This window comes from Dermochelys coriacea, chromosome 1 (assembly GCF_009764565.3).
Source record: "Dermochelys coriacea isolate rDerCor1 chromosome 1, rDerCor1.pri.v4, whole genome shotgun sequence".
Classification (NCBI taxonomy): domain Eukaryota; kingdom Metazoa; phylum Chordata; order Testudines; family Dermochelyidae; genus Dermochelys; species Dermochelys coriacea.
The window spans coordinates 141,457,392-141,478,356 of NC_050068.2; the positions used below are offsets into that span (position 1 = coordinate 141,457,392).

The 20,965-nt window shown below is 42.6% G+C and overlaps 1 protein-coding gene across 2 annotated transcripts in view; it reads left to right on the top strand.

Annotated features, from left to right (window-relative positions):
* Nucleotides 1-20,965, top strand: part of SMS (spermine synthase) — a 73,015-nt gene that overhangs the window by 11,027 nt on the left and 41,023 nt on the right. For both annotated transcript variants that reach the window (XM_043504771.1, XM_038379638.2), the window contains exon 2: nucleotides 19,716-19,836. In XM_043504771.1, coding sequence (XP_043360706.1) covers nucleotides 19,716-19,836 — 121 coding nt within the window. The remainder of the gene's footprint in view (nucleotides 1-19,715; nucleotides 19,837-20,965) is intronic.

The window sequence follows — 20,965 nt, forward strand, 5'->3', positions numbered from 1 at the left end:
GAGAGGGGTTAGCTCTCCATGGCTTTTTTTTCCTATGTGCTCCTTTCCTTTTGACTTCACATCTCTTTGTTAACATTTGACTTTGTATGTAAATTGGCAACCATTGTGTTAGCTAACAATGCTTAATTTATATCCCGACAGAGAGATGCACATTTCTTACCTCCTGTCTGGAAGAACTGGTCTGAGGCATGTCACCTTTTGATGATCTGCTTTTTACCTTACATGCTTAAGAACATAATTTTCTGGTACAGATACATAACTCTTTGCATAGTACATGTACGTACATACATTTCACAATGACATTAATGACCAGTGTGATACTGGCTTTCGTTTGAAACGTCACATGACCATGCTTTGGCAAACTAGAACATGCACACCAGATTTGAGATTTGTGTAACCCCTCTCTACACCCATTTCAGTTGGCTTTAAGAGGTTCTTGGGTCACCTGCATATTCCAACAGTAATAAAAAAAAAAATAATCTGAATAGCTGTATACTTAAACTATATAACTACTAAAATAAATGTGTATAGATAGTGCATCCTCTTAGTTAACAAAAAAAAAACAAAACAAAACCAAATTTTGGTACTTGGTTGCATATCAGTGTGTTTTAATTGTTATATCAGCCAATGAGAATGAACCAGTATTTATTTCCCTAAACAAAACACGGTTGCAGAATGAGATTAAAATTGAAGTGCCATAAATCGTTATTAAAATCAGCAAGCAGGAAACCTTGCTTTCATCACTGCTGTTAATCAATTCATCCTGGATTTAAGTAATTATGTAATAGTACAGTAAAGTCCTTGGTCTTGCCCTCAGGTACACTGTATCTTGGAAAAGGAATTAAGTAGTTAATATCTTGCAGTATTTTATTTTCCAAGACACAGAGGTTGACAGCACAGTGGCATGACTTGAATACTCAACTACCAGTGCTTGAAAAAGTTATTGGATGCCTACTAGCAGAAGGCATGAATCTGATAGCCAAAGGTAGCTATGAAAGATGAGGGAAGCCTAACAGGCGTATATGTGGGATCAGTAACATGGGAACAAGGCCAGAACCCCTGCTACCTTAGATTCTGGGTAGGGGGAGATGCTTTAGGCTCCATCTCTCAGCCTCTGGATAATAGGTGTTTGAAACTCAATCCTTCCCTAGCTGGTGGAGGAAAGCAGCTTTCTGTCTCTGTTTTGCATTTCCTCATAGCTGCTGAAAGAATGGATGGAGGGTTTCTGTTATTGAATCCCTCCCTCAGAACTGTTAGTTGCAAGGGAGAGATCGTGGGTCTCTGCTAGTGTATTCTCCCCCCCCCCCTCCCCCTTGTTACATTACCCGTAGAAACCCTTCTTGTTACTCTTAACATCCCTTGCTAACTGTAACTCCAAGTGTGATTTGGCCTTCCTGATTTCATTCCTGCATGCCTGAGCAATATTTTTATACTCTTCCCTGGTCATTTGTCCAATCTTCCACTTCTTGTAAGCTGCTTTTTTGTGTTTAAGATCAGCAAGGATTTCACTGTTAAGCCAAGCTGGTCGCCTGCCATATTTACTATTCTCTCTACGCATCTGATCTTTCCTCCCCTGCGTCTCTTTTACTGGGACATATCCACTGTCTGCCTATGATGCTGCTGGGTTGCTTTCCCAAGGATCGGTAGCTTGAAACTGATGTGATTCTTGATAGTGTCACAGGTGTCATAGGGTTCTGAATAGCAGCAGTTAAACTGGTCACTCTCATTTAATTTCACTCCGCTGCTACTTGGCAAACTTAAGGATGGCAAAAGACTGGAGCCATCTGTGAGCCCAGAAAACACATTGCCTTGCCTTACATTTGGACAAAAAGAACAGGAGTACTTGTGGCACCTTGGAGACTAACAAATTTATTTGAGCATAAGCTTTCCTGGGCTACAGCCCACTTCATCGGATGCATAGAATGGAATATATAGTAAGAAGATAGATCTATATATATGAGAGAGAGAGAGAGAGAGATGCCATACAAACTGTAAGATGCTAATTAATTAAGATGAGCTGTTATCAGCAGGAGAAAAAACTTTTGTAGTGATAATCAAGATGGCCCATTTAGACAGTTGACACAAAGGTGTGAGGATACTTAACATAGGGAAATAGATTCAATATGTGTAATGACCCAGCCACTCCTAGTCTCTATTCAAACCCAAGCTTATGCTCTAATAAATTTGTTAGTCTCTAAGGTGCCACAAGTACTCCTGTTCTTTTTGTGGATACAGACTAACACGGCTGCTACTCTAAACCTTACGTTTGGATAGTTTAGCCAGAAGGACTAGTAAACTTTCTTTTAATGAAAGATTAGATTCTGTAGAAATAGCTGGGTTAAGATGCTTGCTAGGAAAAGCTTTCCATTTTTACCATTGCTGAGTAGTTTTTGCATAGTGATGTGGTGTGTTTGACACAGGCCTTACTTTATGAACTGGTCTACATGCAAACAGTTGCTGAAAAAAACAATCACTTATAATTACAGTTGGTTGGGTGGCAAAACAGCTCTTTCTTTCTGTCAATATCAAACTTTTGGAAAATCTCTATTTTTATTGGTTTCAGAGTAGCAGCTGTGTTAGTCTGTATTCGCAAAAAGAAAAGGAGTACTTGTGGCACCTTAGAGACTGACAAATTTATTTGAGCATAAGCTTTCGTGAGCTACAGCTTGCATCTGATGAAGTGAGCTGTAGCTCATGAAAGCTTATGCTCAAATAAATTTGTTAGTCTCTAAGGTGCCACAAGTACTACTTTTCTATTTTTATTTGCACCCTTTTGTTTTGGTGCAAGTCTGTGTGAGCACTGTCTATGAAAGAAGTGGCATGTCACTGTACCAGTGCTCGCTCTCTCTCTCTCGAGGCTATCTTGCAAGAAGTATGCCTTTTATGGAATCAGCATGCCAAATTCTGACAGGCATGATTACTGGCTTTAAGCCTCTTTTCCCTCCTGGGGAAGGTTATTTTGGGACTCATCCTAGCTTAATTGAAAAACATTCTTTGATTAGTTGGAAGTGGTTCCTAAAATGGTCCCAGCTCCCCAGCAATGCTGAAGGGATCTAAAAGTTGATTGGCTAAACCAAGCAAAACCATAAAATACTTAACACAATAAGAAACAACTCGTGTGTGTGTGTGTGTGTGTGTGTGTGTTAATTGCATTAGGGCAACTGTTAAGTAGGAGGAGTCAAAAATAGAAAAGGATGGAGTAGGGTTATTGAATTCCAGTGAGCAAGGAATATTATTTGTGCTGTACGCAAGCCAGGAAAAGTACTTCTAATATTGAGGAAACGTAGTTAGTCTCAGTGAGTCAACTGCTTTGGAGATCGATTTATCATCTCTGACAAGTGAGGCTAATGCATGTTAATGCAACTAAAAATCAAAGCAGATACTGAAGTGTGACCTTTGTTTGTTTTTCAAACTTTGAAACAAATGGCCTTCCCTTCCCAAATAGCTTAAATCTCAACCACCCGGAAAGTATTTTAAATCTGGCTTTGCTAGATCCTTAACTGGCTGTAGGATAGGCAGACTTTTATATTGGGATGAAGATTTTTCTAGTGATGGCCAGTTACAAAAACCATCCTGTGGGCTGGTGACTCTTGGGTTTGATTTGATTTGTCTGTCTGTGCTGGCCCTGATCCATCAAGGAGCTCTGTGAGGGTGAACTGTAATGCCCACTCAGAGCATCCTTGCGGGATCATGGCTTTAGATGATTAAACTTCTCAAGGCAGGGAGCATGTCTTCTTTGTATCCTCCCGAGCTCCCAGTCGGTGCTTAGCAAATAAAAATATGGGTGGGACTTCAGATGAGCAGGAGTCCAGAGGCCAATAAATATACCCCATACAAAAGGAAAAGGTTTTTAGTATTTAATGCCAACATTGAGACATTTTGTAGCCAAATAGACCAACTCAAAGCAAGGTTTAGACAGACTATGTCTATGCAACATAGTAGTAAAAACACCAGCACCTTGTCTAAGCGAGTGCTCCCAGTGTTAGAGGTGCACCAGTGGTCTCAACAATAGGTCCCTACCCCCACCTCCCTTAGACAAAATGCGTAGGTTTAGGTACGTTATTTGGGCACTGCACTACTATTTCCCATGTTTTAAATAACACCAATAATACGCCAGATGCTTTGACATGGTATTCCATCTACCTAGCTGCTGTCTACATGGGGACTTAGGTCAGCATAGCTACACCGCTTATGGGCATGCATTTTTCACACCCCTGAGCGACCTAGTTATGCCGACCTAACTTTCTAGCGTGGATCAGGCCTAAGTCTCCGCACCTTTTATTTGGCCTTCTCTGCCATATGTTATCCAGTTTAGCCTTCTAAACTTGTTGGGGCAGTGACCATATCTCTTACCTGTAAAGAGCCATGCAAAACTGTGGTGCTACATAACCAATGCTTATACAGCTATGCAATTGTTAAGAATGGGAAGTAAAAAATGGTCTGTCGAATTGAAACTTCATGGGGGATTTAGATAGGCAGAATGGAATTTCCTCAGGATACTGGGATTATGGTTTCTAACAGACTTCACATTCTGCTTGTTCTGTGTTTAATTATAGGCTATGGGGTGGGGGGCTGGCTACCAGTTTCTTAGTACACAGTCATGACTCATATAGGTTTGAAACATTTTAATCCATGATATCTGTTCTTGTGGCAGAAGTTTGTCATTAATCTTGTTTAAAATGAAGTTTTTTTCTTTGAAGCCAGACAGAAATGTGTCCTTTAGTGTCCTTTTCAAAGACTGAGTAAATACATCTTGCCATGTCACTTTATCAATTCTCTCAGAGCCGAAGTCATTTGGTGCAGAACTTCAAGTGATTAGGTGTCTCACAAAACCTATGCTACTGTGAACATACACATTTTTAGTTATTCTCAAGACTTGCACTCATGTTTTAGAGCACTGTCCTCTATCTATTGTGTTTAGCACAATCGGACTCTGATACTTACTGGGATTTCTGGATGCTACTCTAATACTAGTAATTATTAAGTTTTTTAATTCTGTAATCTGAGAATTGGGACTATACATGTGCTTTAAAGGGACATCAATTTATACATTGGATTTTTTAACTGTTTACTTCATACATCTGACAACCCCTTAAGGTATTTGCAATGTGACCACGGGCAGAGTACAGCAACTAGACCATCGTGCTTTGCCTTGCTTTGTTTTACATTTACTGATGTCTAAATTTTCACAACTGTCCACTCATTTGTATATCTTGGAGGGGAGGGAAGGGGAGGGAGAGACTTTTTTTTTTTTTTAAATGTTGTTTCAGTTGACAAAAATTATCAAGGGAATTCAGGCACACGGTTGCTCCAGATCTCCTGACAGTTTGTCTGGCTTGCAGTCACATTTTTAAAGAGAGACAAGGTTTCTCTTGTACTCCCCTTCCTGTGTGAATACAGAGAGAAAAGTGAACATCTTCCTTACTAGGATTAAAGGGGAAAAAAAAACAATTACTTGAATATTTGTAATATAATGGAATGCAAATAGATGAGATCTGTAACTATGGTGAATCTTGTCCATGTGCAGTGGGTTGAATAGATGGCAATGGTCCCAGTCCTGTATCTCCTACTCATTTGTATCATATTGGCCTTGTAGCTGGAACTCATCAAACCATTTTTGTTTCGATACACGTGAAAGAATAGAATCATGCTTGCGTCTCATAATAATCAGTTTGCACTGCTAGTGAGAATTAAACATAGCAAAAACTTTAGTAACTAAGGCCTTGTCTACACTGCCACTTTACAGTGCTGCAACTGTCTCGCTCAGGGGTGTGAAAAAACACCCCCATGAGCGCTGCAAATTTCAGTGCTGTAAAGTGGCAGTGTAGACAGTGCACCAACACTGGGAACTACTCCCCTCTTGGGGTGTGTTTTTACAGCCCTAGGAGAGCTCTCTTCCAGCGCTGGTGCTGCGACTACACGGCCATGTTAAAGCTTTAACATTGATAGCGAAGACATGCCCTTAGCCCTGGTCTACACTACAAGTTTAGGTTGAATTTAGCAGCATTAGATCGATTTAACCCTGCACCCATCCACACAACAAAGCCATTTTTGTCGACCTAATGGGCTCTTAAAATCTATTTCTGTACTCCTTCCCGAGGAGGGGATTAGCGCTGAAATCAACATTGCCGGGTCGAATTTGGGTTAGTGTGGATGCAATTCGACAGTATTGGTCTCCGGGAGCTATCCCACAGTGCTCCATTGTGACTGCTTTGGACAGCACTCTGAACTCGGATGCACTGGCCAGGTAGACAGGAAAAGCCCTGCGAACTTTGAAATTTCATTTCCTGTTTGGCCAGTATGGCAAGTTGATCGGCACAGGTGACCGTGCAGACCTCATCAGCAGAGGTGACCATGGAGTCCCAGAATTGCAAAAGAGCTCCAGCATGGACCGAACAGGAGGTACTAGATCTGATCGCTGTTTGGGGAGATGAATCCGTGCTATCAGAACTCCATTCCAAAAGACGAAATGCCAGAATATTTGAAAAAATCTCCAAGGGCATGAAGGACAGAGGCTATCACAGGGACCCGCAGCAGTGCTGCATGAAACTTTAAGGAGCTTAGGCAAGCCTACCAAAAAACCCAAGAGGCAAACGCCTGCTCGGGGTGAGAGCCCCAGACATGCCGCTTCTATGATGAGCTGCATGCAATTCTAAGGGGTGCCCCTACCACTGCCCCACTCCTGTAAGTAGACTCCTGCAAGGGGGGAGTCTCACACAAGTGATGAGGATTTTGGGGACGAGGAAGATGGCGCATACCAGGCAAGCGGAGAAACAGTTCTCCTCGACAACTAGGAACTGTTTATTACTCTGGATCCAATATCACTCCAAGGGCTTTTGGACCATGAAGGCAGAGAAGGCACCTCCTGGTGAGTGTACTTTTGTAAATATAATACACGGTTTAAAAGCAAGCGTGTTTAATGATTACTTTGCCCGTAAGACTTGGGATGCATTCACAGCCAGTACAGCTACTGGAAAAGCCTGTTAACGTGTCTGGGTATGGGGCGGAAATCCTCCAGGGACATCTCCATGAAGCTGTGCTGGATGTACTACCAAAGCCTTTGCAAAAGGTTTGTGGGGTGGGCAGCCTTACTGCGTCCTCCATGGTAGGACCTTTACCACAGCAGGCCAGTAGCACGTAGTCTAGAATCATTGCATAAGAAAGCATGGCAATGTGTGGTCCCGGTGTTTGCTGGCATTCAAGCAACATCTGTTCTTTATCTCCTTGTGTTATCCTCAGGAGAGTAATATCATATCAGCAAATTTGCGGATGATACTAAACTGGGAGGAGTGGTAGATACGCTGGAGGGGAGGGATAGGATACAGAAGGACCTAGACAAATTGGAAGATTGGGCCAAAAGAAATCTAATGAGGTTCAATAAGGATAAGTGCAGGGTCCTGCACTTAGGATGGAAGAATCCAATGCACCGCTACAGACTAGGGACCGAATGGCTCGGCAGCAGTTCTGCGGAAAAGGACCTAGGGGTGACAGTGGACGAGAAGCTGGATATGAGTCAGCAGTGTGCCCTTGTTGCCAAGAAGGCCAATGGCATTTTGGGATGTATAAGTAGGGGCATAGCGAGCAGATCGAGGGACGTGATCGTTCCCCTCTATTCGACACTGGTGAGGCCTCATCTGGAGTACTGTGTCCAGTTTTGGGCCCCACACTACAAGAAGGATGTGGATAAATTGGAAAGAGTACAGCGAAGGGCAACAAAAATGATTAGGGGTCTAGAGCACATGACTTATGAGGAGAGGCTGAGGGAGCTGGGATTGTTTAGTCTGCAGAAGAGAAGAATGAGGGGGGATTTGATAGCTGCTTTCAACTACCTGAAAGGGGGTTTCAAAGAGGATGGCTCTAGACTGTTCTCAATGGTAGCAGATGACAGAACGAGGAGTAATGGTCTCAAGTTGCAATGGGGGAGGTTTAGATTGGATATTAGGAAAAACTTTTTCACTAAGAGGGTGGTGAAACACTGGAATGCGTTACCTAGGGAGGTGGTAGAATCTCCTTCCTTAGAGGTTTTTAAGGTCAGGCTTGACAAAGCCCTGGCTAGGATGATTTAACTGGGACTTGGTCCTGCTTTGAGCAGGGGGTTGGACTAGATGACCTTCTGGGGTCCCTTCCAACCCTGATATTCTATGATTCTATGATCATTCATGGTCACCTGGTTGAAATAGGGGAATTTTATTCAGGGGACATTCAGAGGTTCTTGCTGGGTTGTTTACATGTGGCTGAAAAGAAATCATCCCCGCTGTTAGCCACATGGTGTGGGGAAGAGTGAAGCAATCATCCCAGAGAATTGGATGTGTGTGAGGGTTTAGTTGGGTTTGTGCTGCACATTTAACCCGAAAATATCAGCCCTTTCTCTTAAATAGCCAGTATGTCTTTTTTAATTTTAATCTCCCCTTTTTTCCTCCTGCAGCTGCAAATGTTTCAATGCTGCAATAACATCTCCATCCCAGAGGCTAGCACAGATAAGAAGGCGAAAAAAAACACTCGTGATGAAATGTTCTCTGAGCTCATGCAGTCCATCCAAACTGAAAGAGCCCAGCAGAATGTGTGGAGGCAGACAATGGCAGAGTCCAGGAAAGCACAAAATGAATGCGAGAACAGATGGCTGGAGCAACAGGAGAGGTGGTGAAAGGAGGCAGGATGCAATGCTGAGGCTACTGGAGGATCAAACTGATATGCTCTGGCTTATGATTGAGGTGGAGGAAAGGCACAGACCGCCACTGCAGCCCCTGTGTAATCAACCGCCCTCCTCCCCAAGTTCCATAGCCTCCTCACCCAGATGCCCAAGAATGCGAGGGGGTGGGGGGCCTCTGGGCACCCAACCACTCCTTCCCAGAGGACTGCCCAAGCAACAGAAGGCTGGCATTCAATAAGTTTTGAAGTGCAGTGTGGCCTTGTTCTTCCCTCCTTCCCCACCCGTCCCGGGATACCTTGGCAGTTATCCCCTTATTTGTATGACGAATTAATAAAGAATGCATGAATTTGAAACAACAACTGACTTTATTGCCTCTGCAAGCGGTGATCGAAGGGGAGAGGGGTGGGCGATTGGCTTACAGGGAAGTAAACAGTGAACCAAGGGGGTGGGTTTCATCAAGGAGAAACAAACAGAACTGTCACACTGTAGCCTGGTCAGCCATGAAACTAGTTTTCAAAGCTTCTCTGATGCACAGTGCGCCCTGCTATGCTCTTCTAACCGCCCTGGTGGCTGGCTGCGTGTAATCAGCGGCCAGGCGATTTGCCTCAACTTCCCTCCCACCCCACCATAAACATCTCCCCCTTACTGTCACAGAGATTGTGGAGCACACAGCAAGCAGTAATAACAATGGGAATATTGGTTTCGCTGAGGTCTAACCGAGTCAGTAAACTGCACCAGCGACCCTTTAAACGTCCAAATGCACACTCTACCACCATTCTGCACTTGCTCAGCCTATAGTTGAACAGCTCCTGACTACTGTGCAGGGTGCCTGTCATGAGCCATGGCATTAAGGGGTAGGCTGGGTCCCCAAGGATAACTATAGGCATTTCAACATCCCCAACGGTTATTTTCTGGTCGGGAAAGTAAGTCCCTTGCTGCAGCTGTTCATACAGATCAGTGTTCCTGAAGATGCGAGGGTCATGTACCTTTCCTGTCATTGATGATGGTGAAACGTCCCTAGTGATCCACCAGTGCTTGCAGCACCATTGAAAAATACCCCCTTGCAGTTTATATATTGGCTGCTTTGGTGGTCCAAGATGGGGATATGCGTTCCATCTATTGCCCCACCACAGTTAGGGAATCTCATTGCAGCAAAGCCATCCATTGTGACCTGCACATTTCCTAGAGTCACTACCTTTGATAGAAGCAGCTCAGTGATTGTGTTGTCTACTTGCATCACAGCAACCCCCACAGTAGATTTGCCCACTCCAAATTTATTCCCGACTGACCGGTAGCTGTCTGGCGTTGCAAGCTTCCACAGGGCTATTGCCACTCACTTGTGAACTGTGAGGGCTGCTCTCATCTTGGTATTCTTGTGCTTCAGGGTAGGGGAAAGCAAGTCACAAAGTTCCATGAATGGAATGTGAAATGCATGTGAAAGTTTTGCAGCCACTGGGAATCATCCCAGACCTGCAACACTATGCGGTCCCACCAGTCTGCTTGTTTCCCGGGCCCAAAATCGTCATTCCACAGCATGAGCCTGCTCCATTGCCACCAGGATGGCCAAATTGCCAGGGTCCATGCTTTGAGAAAAGTCTGTGTCCATGTCCTCATCACTTTTGTCACCACACTGCCATCGCCTCCTCGCCTGCTTTTGCAGGTTCTGGTTCTGCATGTACTGCATGATAATGCGCAAGCTGTTTACAATGCTCATAACTGCTGTGGTGATCTGAGCGGGCTCCATGCTTGCCGTGGTATGGCGTCTGCAGGAGAGTAGAGTGGCAACGGAAGCGGTCGTTCAATGACGATGGTTTGCAGACCTACTGCACCGTCTGCTGCCAGGACACAACAGCTGAGCAGGCTGCACGCTTGCCATGGTATGGCGAGACAAGAGCAGCTGAGCAAAGTTGCAGCAGAAGCGGCCCTGCGAGACCACCAGGAGAGCAGAGTGGCAGCGGAAGCGGTGGCTGACGACCTGCAACGTGGATTCATGAGAACAGAGTTGGAGAGGAAGTGGGAGCCCATGAGAGACAACATGGAGAAATTCACTATCAAGACAAGAGCAGGAGAGCAGAGTGGCAGTGGAAACGGTGGTTCGATGACGACGGTTAGCAGTCCTACTGCACCGTCTGCTGAAAGCAATATGGCGCCCGCATTGGGGAAAAAAGGCGTAAAATGATTGTCTGTCTGCTTTCATGGAGGGAGGGGCGACTGATGACATGTACCCAAAACCACCCTCGACAATGTTTTTGCCCCATCAGGCATTGGGAGCTTAACCCAGAATTCCAATGGGCTGCGGGAACTGTGGGATAGCTACCCTCAGTGCAACACTCTGAAAGTCGACGCTAGCCTCGGTACTGTGGATGCACTCCACCGACTTAATGCGTTTAGTGGGGACACACACAATCAACCGTATAAAATCGCTTTCTAAAAATCGATTTCTATAAATTCGACCTAATTTCGTAGCGTAGACAAACCCTTAGGAAAGCTGATGTTGCTCTGAATTCCCACAGGTAGCAAAAATTTCAGTGCTAAGGTGCAGTTTTTACACAGCCTGGTGGTCTGCACTAAAAAGTTAGGTTGACCCAGCTACCTCACTCGTGTGGGGAAAAAATGTCCCTGTCCCTGAACCGTGTAGTTAAGCCAACCTAACCCCTGTTGTATGCAGCGCTAGGTTGATGGAAGAATTTTCATTGACCCAGCTATTGTGCCTCAGGCAGGTGGATTATCTACACTCACAGGAGAATCCCTCCTGTTGACATAGGTAGTGTCTACACTGAAGCACTATAGCAGCGCAGTTGTGTCGCTGCAGCATTTCAAGTGCACACAAGACTTTAGTCACTTTTCAAAGTAGAATAGCAGTTCAAAGTTAACCTGCAAAAAGTAAAAGTTCTCTCTTCTTGACTTATGATATGTAAATAAGATGTGATCCAAATTATAATCCTCCCCACCCCCCAATGTAATTAATTTCTTTTGGGGTGACTTGGTTGGATATATGGATAAGTAGGACTGGAGTAACTCAATTTCAAAACATCCTTCCTTTCTGGGTTGCTCTTGTTTTCACTGTCTTATCACATCACTCACTAGTGGGGTATGGTGTTTTGTTTTTTGTTTTTTTTTTTATTCCCCTCCCCCCCCCCCAGTCCACCAAGGAGTATTTCAGCAAAAACAGTGAAGTCAAGACATGCAAATATAAAAAGCAAAGAAGAAGAAATTCTTTTAGGTCTTCTCCGTGCAAATTTTCCCTTTCCCTAGTGGTTTTATTACGCTATCTCCTAGAAGCTCCAAGTGGGCTAAGCATAATGAGTATTAAAGAAATTCACTTTTACACTTGGTTTGTGTTCATTGTGTAGTTTCTACATTCCTATTTTGGTAGCGTAATTTTGGAACTTCACTACTACTGTGATAGTCTATTAAGGAAAAGTAGCCCTCTGAACCCATCTTCCATGTTATAGACATGAGGAACCTAATAAAACAGAGCAGGTGCACAGGAAAATCTAATGTTGATCCACTTTCCCATGTACAACTGAATAACAGGTGGGTCATTTCAATTTGAAATATTAGTGGCTGCTCACGTGAAAATTATTAAAAATTCAGTTCCCAAATGCCTTGAAAGTCTTGATACAGAGCTCTGCTTCCTGCATTCTGTGTCTGGTTGGACCTAGTGTGCATAAAACAAAGGATTTTCCTATGGTGTTTTTCTTACAGAGAACAGAATGCTTCTAAACTTAGTACTGGGGGAGGTGTTTGTTGCCAAGGCCAATTGTTTGTAGAGGACATATTTTCACCAACTTGAAGCAAAAAGTAGCTCAGTTGTTTGAAAGGTCATGTTAGAATGGGGTTTGTTATGCTCTTCAGTTTCTTCTTAAAAACATCCCTTCAACAAAAGCTACAATTAAAAGCTATTAATACAAGAACGAACAGCCTCCCTAAACTTTAGAAAACCTCGAAGTCTAAAACTCAAAATAAGTAAATGTGAGAAACATAGTTGATGAATGAATTGTATTGCTGCCCTGAGAAACACCACATTTAGAGATGGAGTCTCTTCGGAGGTCACTCACCTCCAAAATTGCCACTGTTCCTAAGAGTATATAAATTCTTAATTTTATAAGCTCCGCTCCTGTAATCTGCTCAAGTGGGTGAATTCGCCCTTCCTCCCCCCGCCACAGCACCAAATTACTTTTGGGATAGGGGCCAGAAATATTGCATGCTTTCAGTTAAATGAAAATGTACCTCTTAATTTATATGATTAATGCACTTTATTTCTGCCATTTCTACAGCAGTCCATAATCCACAGATTTATTTGCCACTTCCTAAATCAAAAAGCATGCAGTGCGGGGCCTCTGCTCTTCCCCCTCAACCTCAATTCCTGAATGTACATGTGCTGACAAATACACATGTTGGTAATACACATAGCTAGTGTATCTATAGGTATAAATTTCATAGGGCCATACTGTTATATCATGGGATATATATACAAGGTAGGAAATAGTGCGATGGTAAAGGATCGGACTTGCTGCTATTGGAGACATGTAACTATGGAATACAGAGCACTGGTTTTATAGATTTGCAAGTTCAAACTCATGCATCCAATACCTTGAACTGTCACAAGTTGTCAGGCACTCGGATTGCTGTTTTCCCAGGCCACTTGTATATTTGCACATTGTGTGGAGGGTAAATACATACTAACATCCAGTGGCATAAATATGTGTGCGTATACAGTAGTATTTGCACAGCTATGATGTTTCAAACCATGCATATTTGGTGTCATATCTTGCATTAGGTTTATGAATTTTTGCTTGTAACTTAGTCCATGGGTTTATTTAGGAAAAAGTAGTCTTCAAAACTGGAGAAGTATTCAACAGTGGGGTCTTTGTGACACTCTATATCTTGGGGATGGGGAAGGCACCTTGTAAACCCCATATTCATAATTTTTATATAATTGTCATATTACATATAAAGCATGCCAAGTAAGAACTCATGGGAAGGGCTATGATCTGCTGAAAGCCATTGTTCTATCTAAATATGTATACAGTTAGTGCATATGAAGTTATGAGATTGTGTTGTATGGTTGTCACTAAAATATGCTTTGAATTGGGGAATTGCCCAGGTATTAGATCCCCAGAAACAACAACAAGGGAGCTAACCAACACCTGGGTGCATGTCTAACAACCATCAGCAGCCGTTGTCCAGCAAGGGAGTTACAATTCAGTGATTCACTTGCACAGGTCCAAACCAAGGAAATTTCTCAATCTTGCTTGGTGACTCTGCCCATCAGACATACCTGGACTTGTGTTCTCCAAGCACATGGAATGAGGATATAAAATAGAGGACAGAGGCTGCATGGTTTGTCCTATATCTTCCCCCAACTATGCTGAAGGCAACAAGAATGTTAGCGCTGAAGAGGCAAGTCCCCAGGCTAACAGGGAGAGCCTGCATATGAAAGATTGTAACCAACCTGTAGTATCCAGTGGGGTGAGAGAAACTTCTTAGTCTAGATTGCCTAGTCTAATAAGGTTGAGAATTTAGACTGTGTGTTCATCTTTTATTTTCCTTAGGCAAAAGTCAGAGTAGTTACCAATCACTTATCACTTAAAATCCATCTTTTGTAATCAATAAACTTATTCTAATATTTATCCTTTATCAGTGAGTTTGACTGAAGTGCTTGGTAAATCTGCTCAGGTTACAAAGGCTTGTATATGTCCACTTTCCATGGATGAAGTAGTGATCCAATTAATAAACTTGCATTGCTCAAGAAAGGGTTTTGCTCAAGAATGATGGCATAATAAACTTGCATTGCTCAAGAAAGATGGCATATTCCTTAGGTACTAGGTTTGGAGGGGGTGGATTTGGCTGGTGCCTTTCTCTGTGTGATTCATGAGTAGCTCTGGGAACATTCATGCAATCTAGCTGGGTGTGGGGCTCCACATGCAGTTGTACTGAGTGTTAACAACATGTAGGAGGGGTTTGCTGCTTGTCTCCGGTAAGGCGTTGTGAGAGACAACCCAGATTAGTGAGTTAATGAGGCACAGCAGTTCCACAGTCCCTGGTTGAACCCCATCACAGTCTTATTTAATTTGTTTTATCTGACTAGCAAGAACTAAACAGATACAAGTTGATGGAACCATCACATTAATTGTGTTCATACCTTGCAATGAGTTTTAAGGAGCTCAGTCTGTTTATTTTACAGAGAAGTTTAAGAAGCAACTTTAATTGTGGTGTAGGAGTACCTACAAGGAGAGAACAAACCAGAAATTTAGAGGGCTTTTTTAATCCACAGGCTAAAGACATAATAAAATCAAATGGCTCAAAATTAAAACTGGAACAACTCAAACTGGAAAAAGGATGTGTAATAAACAAGAGGGTAATAAACTATTGGAACAGATTACCAAGGGATGTTGTTGGAAACTCTGTCTTACATGAAGACTTTAAATCAAGGTTGGATGTCTTTCTAAAAGAGATGGTCTGGTTCAGCTGCAAATTATGGGGCTGAATGCTGAAATTACAGAGTGAAATTCTATGGCTTGTATTGTGCAAGAGGTCAGACTAGCAGATTGTAATGGTTTTTTTTTCTCCTTAAGACAGTATTTAAATTCATTGATTTTTAACAGTGAGCAGCCTTTTGGCAACTGTAATTTCAGAGGAATGTCTGTAGCTATTCCAAATTGCCTCTTCTAGAAGCATATTGTTATGCACAGACTGGATGCTTAAAATTTATGCAGATGTGTTGTCATTGTACATAATAGTAATTCTTGTTTTGAATTCTTTGATATCTAATCCCTTGCAGTTCTATTCCTTTCAATACATAAATGCCAAATACTTGGATAATTATTAATTCTGTCACATTTTAAATAAATGCAGTTTGTTAAATTTCCATGTGAACTATAAAGAAATTTTCCAGGCTTGAACTTGCATCAAAATTTGAGCTGAATGGAAAGGCTTTCTTTCACTTGAGTTGCTGTTATGGTCAGAGGATTACTTTGCCTTGCTAGAGGTTGCTCACTGTATTGATTCTCCTGCTCTGAACTGGGGTAGGAGGGCAGGTTCACTTATTTTTAAAACTGGGGAGTGGGGGGGACGAGGTGGTGGGTGTCAATATTCCAAATACTTCCTGGCTACCCAGTGGTGGTGGTGATGCAGCTGCAGCAGCAGCATTCAAGTGAAGGTCTGGAATTCATTTAGGGCATGTCTACACTTAGGGCTTGGCTACACTTGCGAGTTACAGCTCATTAAAGTAGCCCCGGGTGCCCTAGCTCACTACCCATCCACACTGGCAAGGCACATAGAGCGCTCTGACTCCACGGCTAGAGTGCTCCTGGTACTCCACTTCGGCGAGAAGATTAATGCTTGTTGCGCCTTGGCTGAAACGCCCGGGCGTCAGGGCGAATGAGGTGTTGCATTATGTGCTCTGATCAGCCTCCAGAAACGTTCCATAATCCTCTTAAGTCAAGTGGCCGCTCTTCTCATTGTTTTGAACTTGCTGTAGGAATGCAGATATGCCCGTTGAAAGCGCCATTTCTGACAGCTGGCTGCTTATCTGCTCCAAGACAAAGCAACCATTACTGTGGAATGCTGTGTGTGAGAGAGAGGCGGGGGAGGAAGGGCGGGGGTCTGCTGCTGTCTGAATTTACAAGACAGCATGCTGACATGCTCTCAGCCCCTCCAAAAACCCACTCTCTCTTTCCCCCCACATACACACAACATACTCCCTGTCACACTCCACCCCACCCCACCCCCCCATTTGAAAAGCATGTTGCAGCCATTTGCATGCTGGGATAGCTACCACAATGCACTGCTCTCTGTGGCCGTTGCAAGAGCTGCTAATGAGGCCACGGCAGTATGCTTGTAGCTGTCAGTGTGGACAGATTGAAGCGCTTTTCCCTACTGTGTTCTACGAAGGCTGGTTTAACTCAAAGTGCTCTACATTTGCAAGTGTAGCCATGCCCTTAGCTTCGGTATAAACACTGCCTACTCTGACAGGAGGAGTTGCTCAATTGGTATAGGTAATCCACTTCCATGAGGGGGATAAATAGGTCGGTGGAAGAATTCTCCCATCAACTTTGCACTCTCTACACGGACCTTAGGTTGGCTTACCTATGCTGCTCAGGGGTGTGGATTTTTCACATCCCTGAGCGATGTAGTTATGCTGACCTAATTTTCAAGTGTAGACCAGGCCTTTTTGGTTTTCACTCTAATCTGCTGGCCTGGAAAGTTCTGTGTGTATAATTAAACTAACTAGGCACCCATCAGTTTCATTTTCATTTTCCTGTAGCACTCTTATGATCTTGTAGGAAAAAAGGAGGAAAGGAAAGAAAGTGGGAGGGAGATGACGACGGAAGGGTGTAGTAGTGGGGAGGATGTGTGGGGGATGGGATGGACAACACAAGACACAGCACGAAGTGCAGAGTCTAAATTAAAAAATGTAGAACCAGTTTTCTTGTCAGGGAGTGGTTGTACCAGTACTAGCAGGGCAGACAACGGGAGAGGGCAGGGTGTTCAACACCGATTCATGAAAACCTTCTTTCATGCCACTGCTGTAAACACCTGAGTCTAGTCTGTGCTAGTGCTTACACTAATGGTGGATCTATACTGCTGCTGGATAGGAGGTATAAAAATTGCTAGTGGATATGAAGCCAGGGAGAGGCTCTAAAACTTCCTAGAAAATGTAGAGTGTGAAAGAAGGCAAAAAAAAGTTGTGATTTTTTGGGGAGGGAAGGTAGAGATGGCATTTGATTATGTTTCAGCTATCATTATAATGGGAATATTTAATTGAGCTAATTTGCCAAAGAAATTTGGAAATAAAATCTCCCCAGTAAAGTTTTGAATTTATACCACCGCTTAACACAGCATGTATATTGTGGAGGTTTGGAAGGAGAGTCCACTTACAGTTGTGCACGTGTGAACATTACACACGAGTAAAATTAGTAGCCATGTCAGCATCCAAATTCTTCAGTACTTTTCAGTACAGTTTGTTTTTTCTTAATTCTAATTAAGCATAAATTGCAACCCAGGGAGTGTAATGAATGAGATCTAGAAGATAAAAGGAAAATGTGAACTCTTGCTTTGTTAGCTCTAACATTATTTGATCTTTATCTAAAAGGCAGTGCCTTCCCAGCTTACTGCATTTGGCAAGAGAGATGAATCACATCATTCTTGTTGACAGGGAAAAATAAGGGAAATATTTTTTTGTTCCTCTCTAGTATTTCAGTTTCTTTGGTAAAATTATATGGATGATAGCCCACATGTCTGAGTACAGCTTTTACGTAATAGCAATCAATAATCAGGTTGACAGTTTAGTCTAGTGGTCTTTGTACTTGGTGGGAGATAGGGGTTCCTAAGTTTTAGGGCTTGTCTACCTGGAGAAACTGACCAGCTAAAGCAGAGTAATTGTTGAATAAAGTCACTTTAACTCTGGAATAGTGTCTGCATATAGCTATATTGGCATAGCTATAGTTATAATTATTCCACTGTAGCTAAACAATATATTTCTCTGTGTAGACTAGCTACTTGTTTTGCTATGCCTGTCTTGCTGGATGGTCTTATGGCAAGAGAGGTTTAATTGGGGCTTGGTGTCTATCTTTTTTTTTTTTTTTAATTAAAACTTGTGGGTTATGCTTTGAGGATTAATGTTATGTACATCAGAACCTGAGTTGTATGACACTTTTCTGCCAGTTTTACACTGAGTCTCATATAATTTTACCAGAATCACTAATTTAGCATGGATAACTAATTCCAAGGTCAACCAACTTCTCACAATTTAGTTTAGCATTTCACTCTTGATACAGCTTCTAAAATAACGAGGAAGCAAACGATGCAATCTCTTTATTTTATGCACACCTGACTTTTGTGCTGTAACTTGATTGTTTTAGCTATAAAGGGATGATTACAGATTTACAAAAGTAGATTTATCTCTCTTTTTGGAGATTACAGAGTAAACGAGTCTCAGATGTTACTTGCATTAAACTCAATGGGATCACACTAGGGATGACTCTGGACAAATGTTTATGTATATTGGATATGAACTCTAGCAGAATAACTGGATTATAGTTGGCAGGTTATAACGGCTTCCTCTTAAATAAGGAAATGACAATTCTGCTCCTCCTTTTTTTGGGATTGTCCAATTAATGTAAGTAAATAACTGAGGGAACAGGCTCTAAGTAATTCCATTTTAGTTTAGATTTGGCCTGTGAAAGTCTACTAAACCCTGGAACATCTCTAGTTTGATGACTAAGGCCCTGAGCCTTTGAGTTCTGTGCAGACAGACCTCTCTGTACCACAGACAGGGATCAGCGTATAAATCAGTATTTTCTTGATAGAAAAGTGATGACCAACAGAGAATACCTGCAGATTGAAGTCTCTGTTGGAGGGCTTCTTGACAGTCAATTTAAAAATCTAACTCACTGTTGGTATTGGTGGTGAGAAACGTGCATTACTATTGCTTTGTATCCCTTAGCTACAAACTTTCACCTTAGAGTTTCCCTCTTCACCTGAGGAAGATCATCTTATTGCTCCTAAAAGGAATCAGGAAAAGCTTGGCTTGTGTCTGGAGTGGAATTGGTTGGCTCATCTTGCCCAGTCAGTCGTTGTTGGAGAGAATGTTAAAAGTCCTAACCTGGGAAGAATACTAAATTGCGAGGTCATCCAGTACAGTAGCTTCTCTATTATTAGGTCTCATCATAATTAAAATAGTACAAGTCTGGAGTCTTGCTATCATGGTGGTAGAAATGATTGAGTAATAATATTAATCCTGTTAAACTAGACACTTTGCCCTATGATCATCCAAATCTTTATTTAAAAAAAAAAAAAAGTCTGGAACTTCCTTGACCAGAAAGATGTCATAAAGGAGGGGACAAGGCACTCTCATAGCGTAAGGTTGCAGATTCAAAAGCCACTGCCTTAGTGGGGGGAACAAGGGCGGTCCAGAGTATAGCTGCCAGACTGCTGCCAAGAACTACAGAACCTTTTTAAAATATAAATAAAGCAGCAGGTGAGTGTAGTAAACTTAATGTTTGTCTGAGAATGTCTTAACTGACTGTATTTTCCCTTCCTTCCCTTCATCTTGCAGCTGATTGCAATGCCGTTCTTAAAGGTCTACAGCCTGTTTTTCAAGAGCAGGGAATGACCGAAACAATTCATAACTGGGAGGATCATGGTTACTTAGCAACTTACATCAACAAAAATGGCAGGTGAGTTGGATATTGGACCCTGGGTTCATATTCTGACCAGATGAGTGAAGTCATCTATGAGCATAGTTATAACTATGTAAGAAAAGCAGCGTTAACACCATCTGAGCTTCTGAAAGCAAACTATAAAAGGAACCGTATATCTGAAAACCTCTCCTCACCCCTTCATCCCCAAACAAAACAAACAAAAAAACCCTAAAGAAACAAAACAGTTGGGTACTGCCTGAGACTTAGTTTAAATACCGTACTTAACTAAAACTTTTTTGAACATTTTAAATTTAGAAGGTGTTTTACTGTGTCCTTGTTGTTTTCATTTTACCTTCTTCCCTACCTTTATTTATTTGTTTCTTTCCTTATTTGAGATCAGGGATCGGCAACCTTTGGCACGCAGGCCGAGATGGTTTGTTTACCTGCTGCGTCCGCAGGTTCGGCCGATTGTGGCTCCCACTGGCCGCAGTTCGCCGTTCCAGGCCGGGGGGTTGTGGGAAGAGGCGCGGGCCACGTGCCAAAGGTTGCCAATCCCTGTTCTAGATCATGGTGTGTCTCTTCTTATTTTTATCCCCTGTCCACACCGTACTTGCTTTACTTCCTTCCCTGTATATTTTTTTCTCTTATTTTATTTCTCCCTTGTGGGTCCCAAAAGGTTCATGGAGTCTCCTCAGCTGAGCTGATCCACCTGCTCCTTTTTATTTCTGTGTGTGTGTGGGGGAAGGGGGGGGGAGAGGTCCTCCTGTTGTAGTGGAATGAAGTTAACCCAAACTTTGTCCAGTTTCATTGCTACACAAAACTCTGAACAGTAGCAGTGAAAACTGACCACCCTAATCAGTTTTACCCTCTGTTGCAGCATAGGAAACATCTCAGAAACGGGTTTCAGAAACAGTTCCTAGCTGTCTCAGAAACAGACAGCCAGGAACTGTTTCTCTTCAGACTTAGGACAACCTGCATTAAATCACTTAACATTCCCACTGTGAACTGAATGCCATCTTTGCAGTCAAAATGGCTAGGGTTTTTTTTTTTTTTGGGGGGGGGGATAATGAGATTATAAATTCTGCAGAAATCCAAAGTTACACTCCTTTCAGCTCCCTTTGAGAGAACTTCCTACTTGCCATGGATTACTGTATTTGAAGCCCTG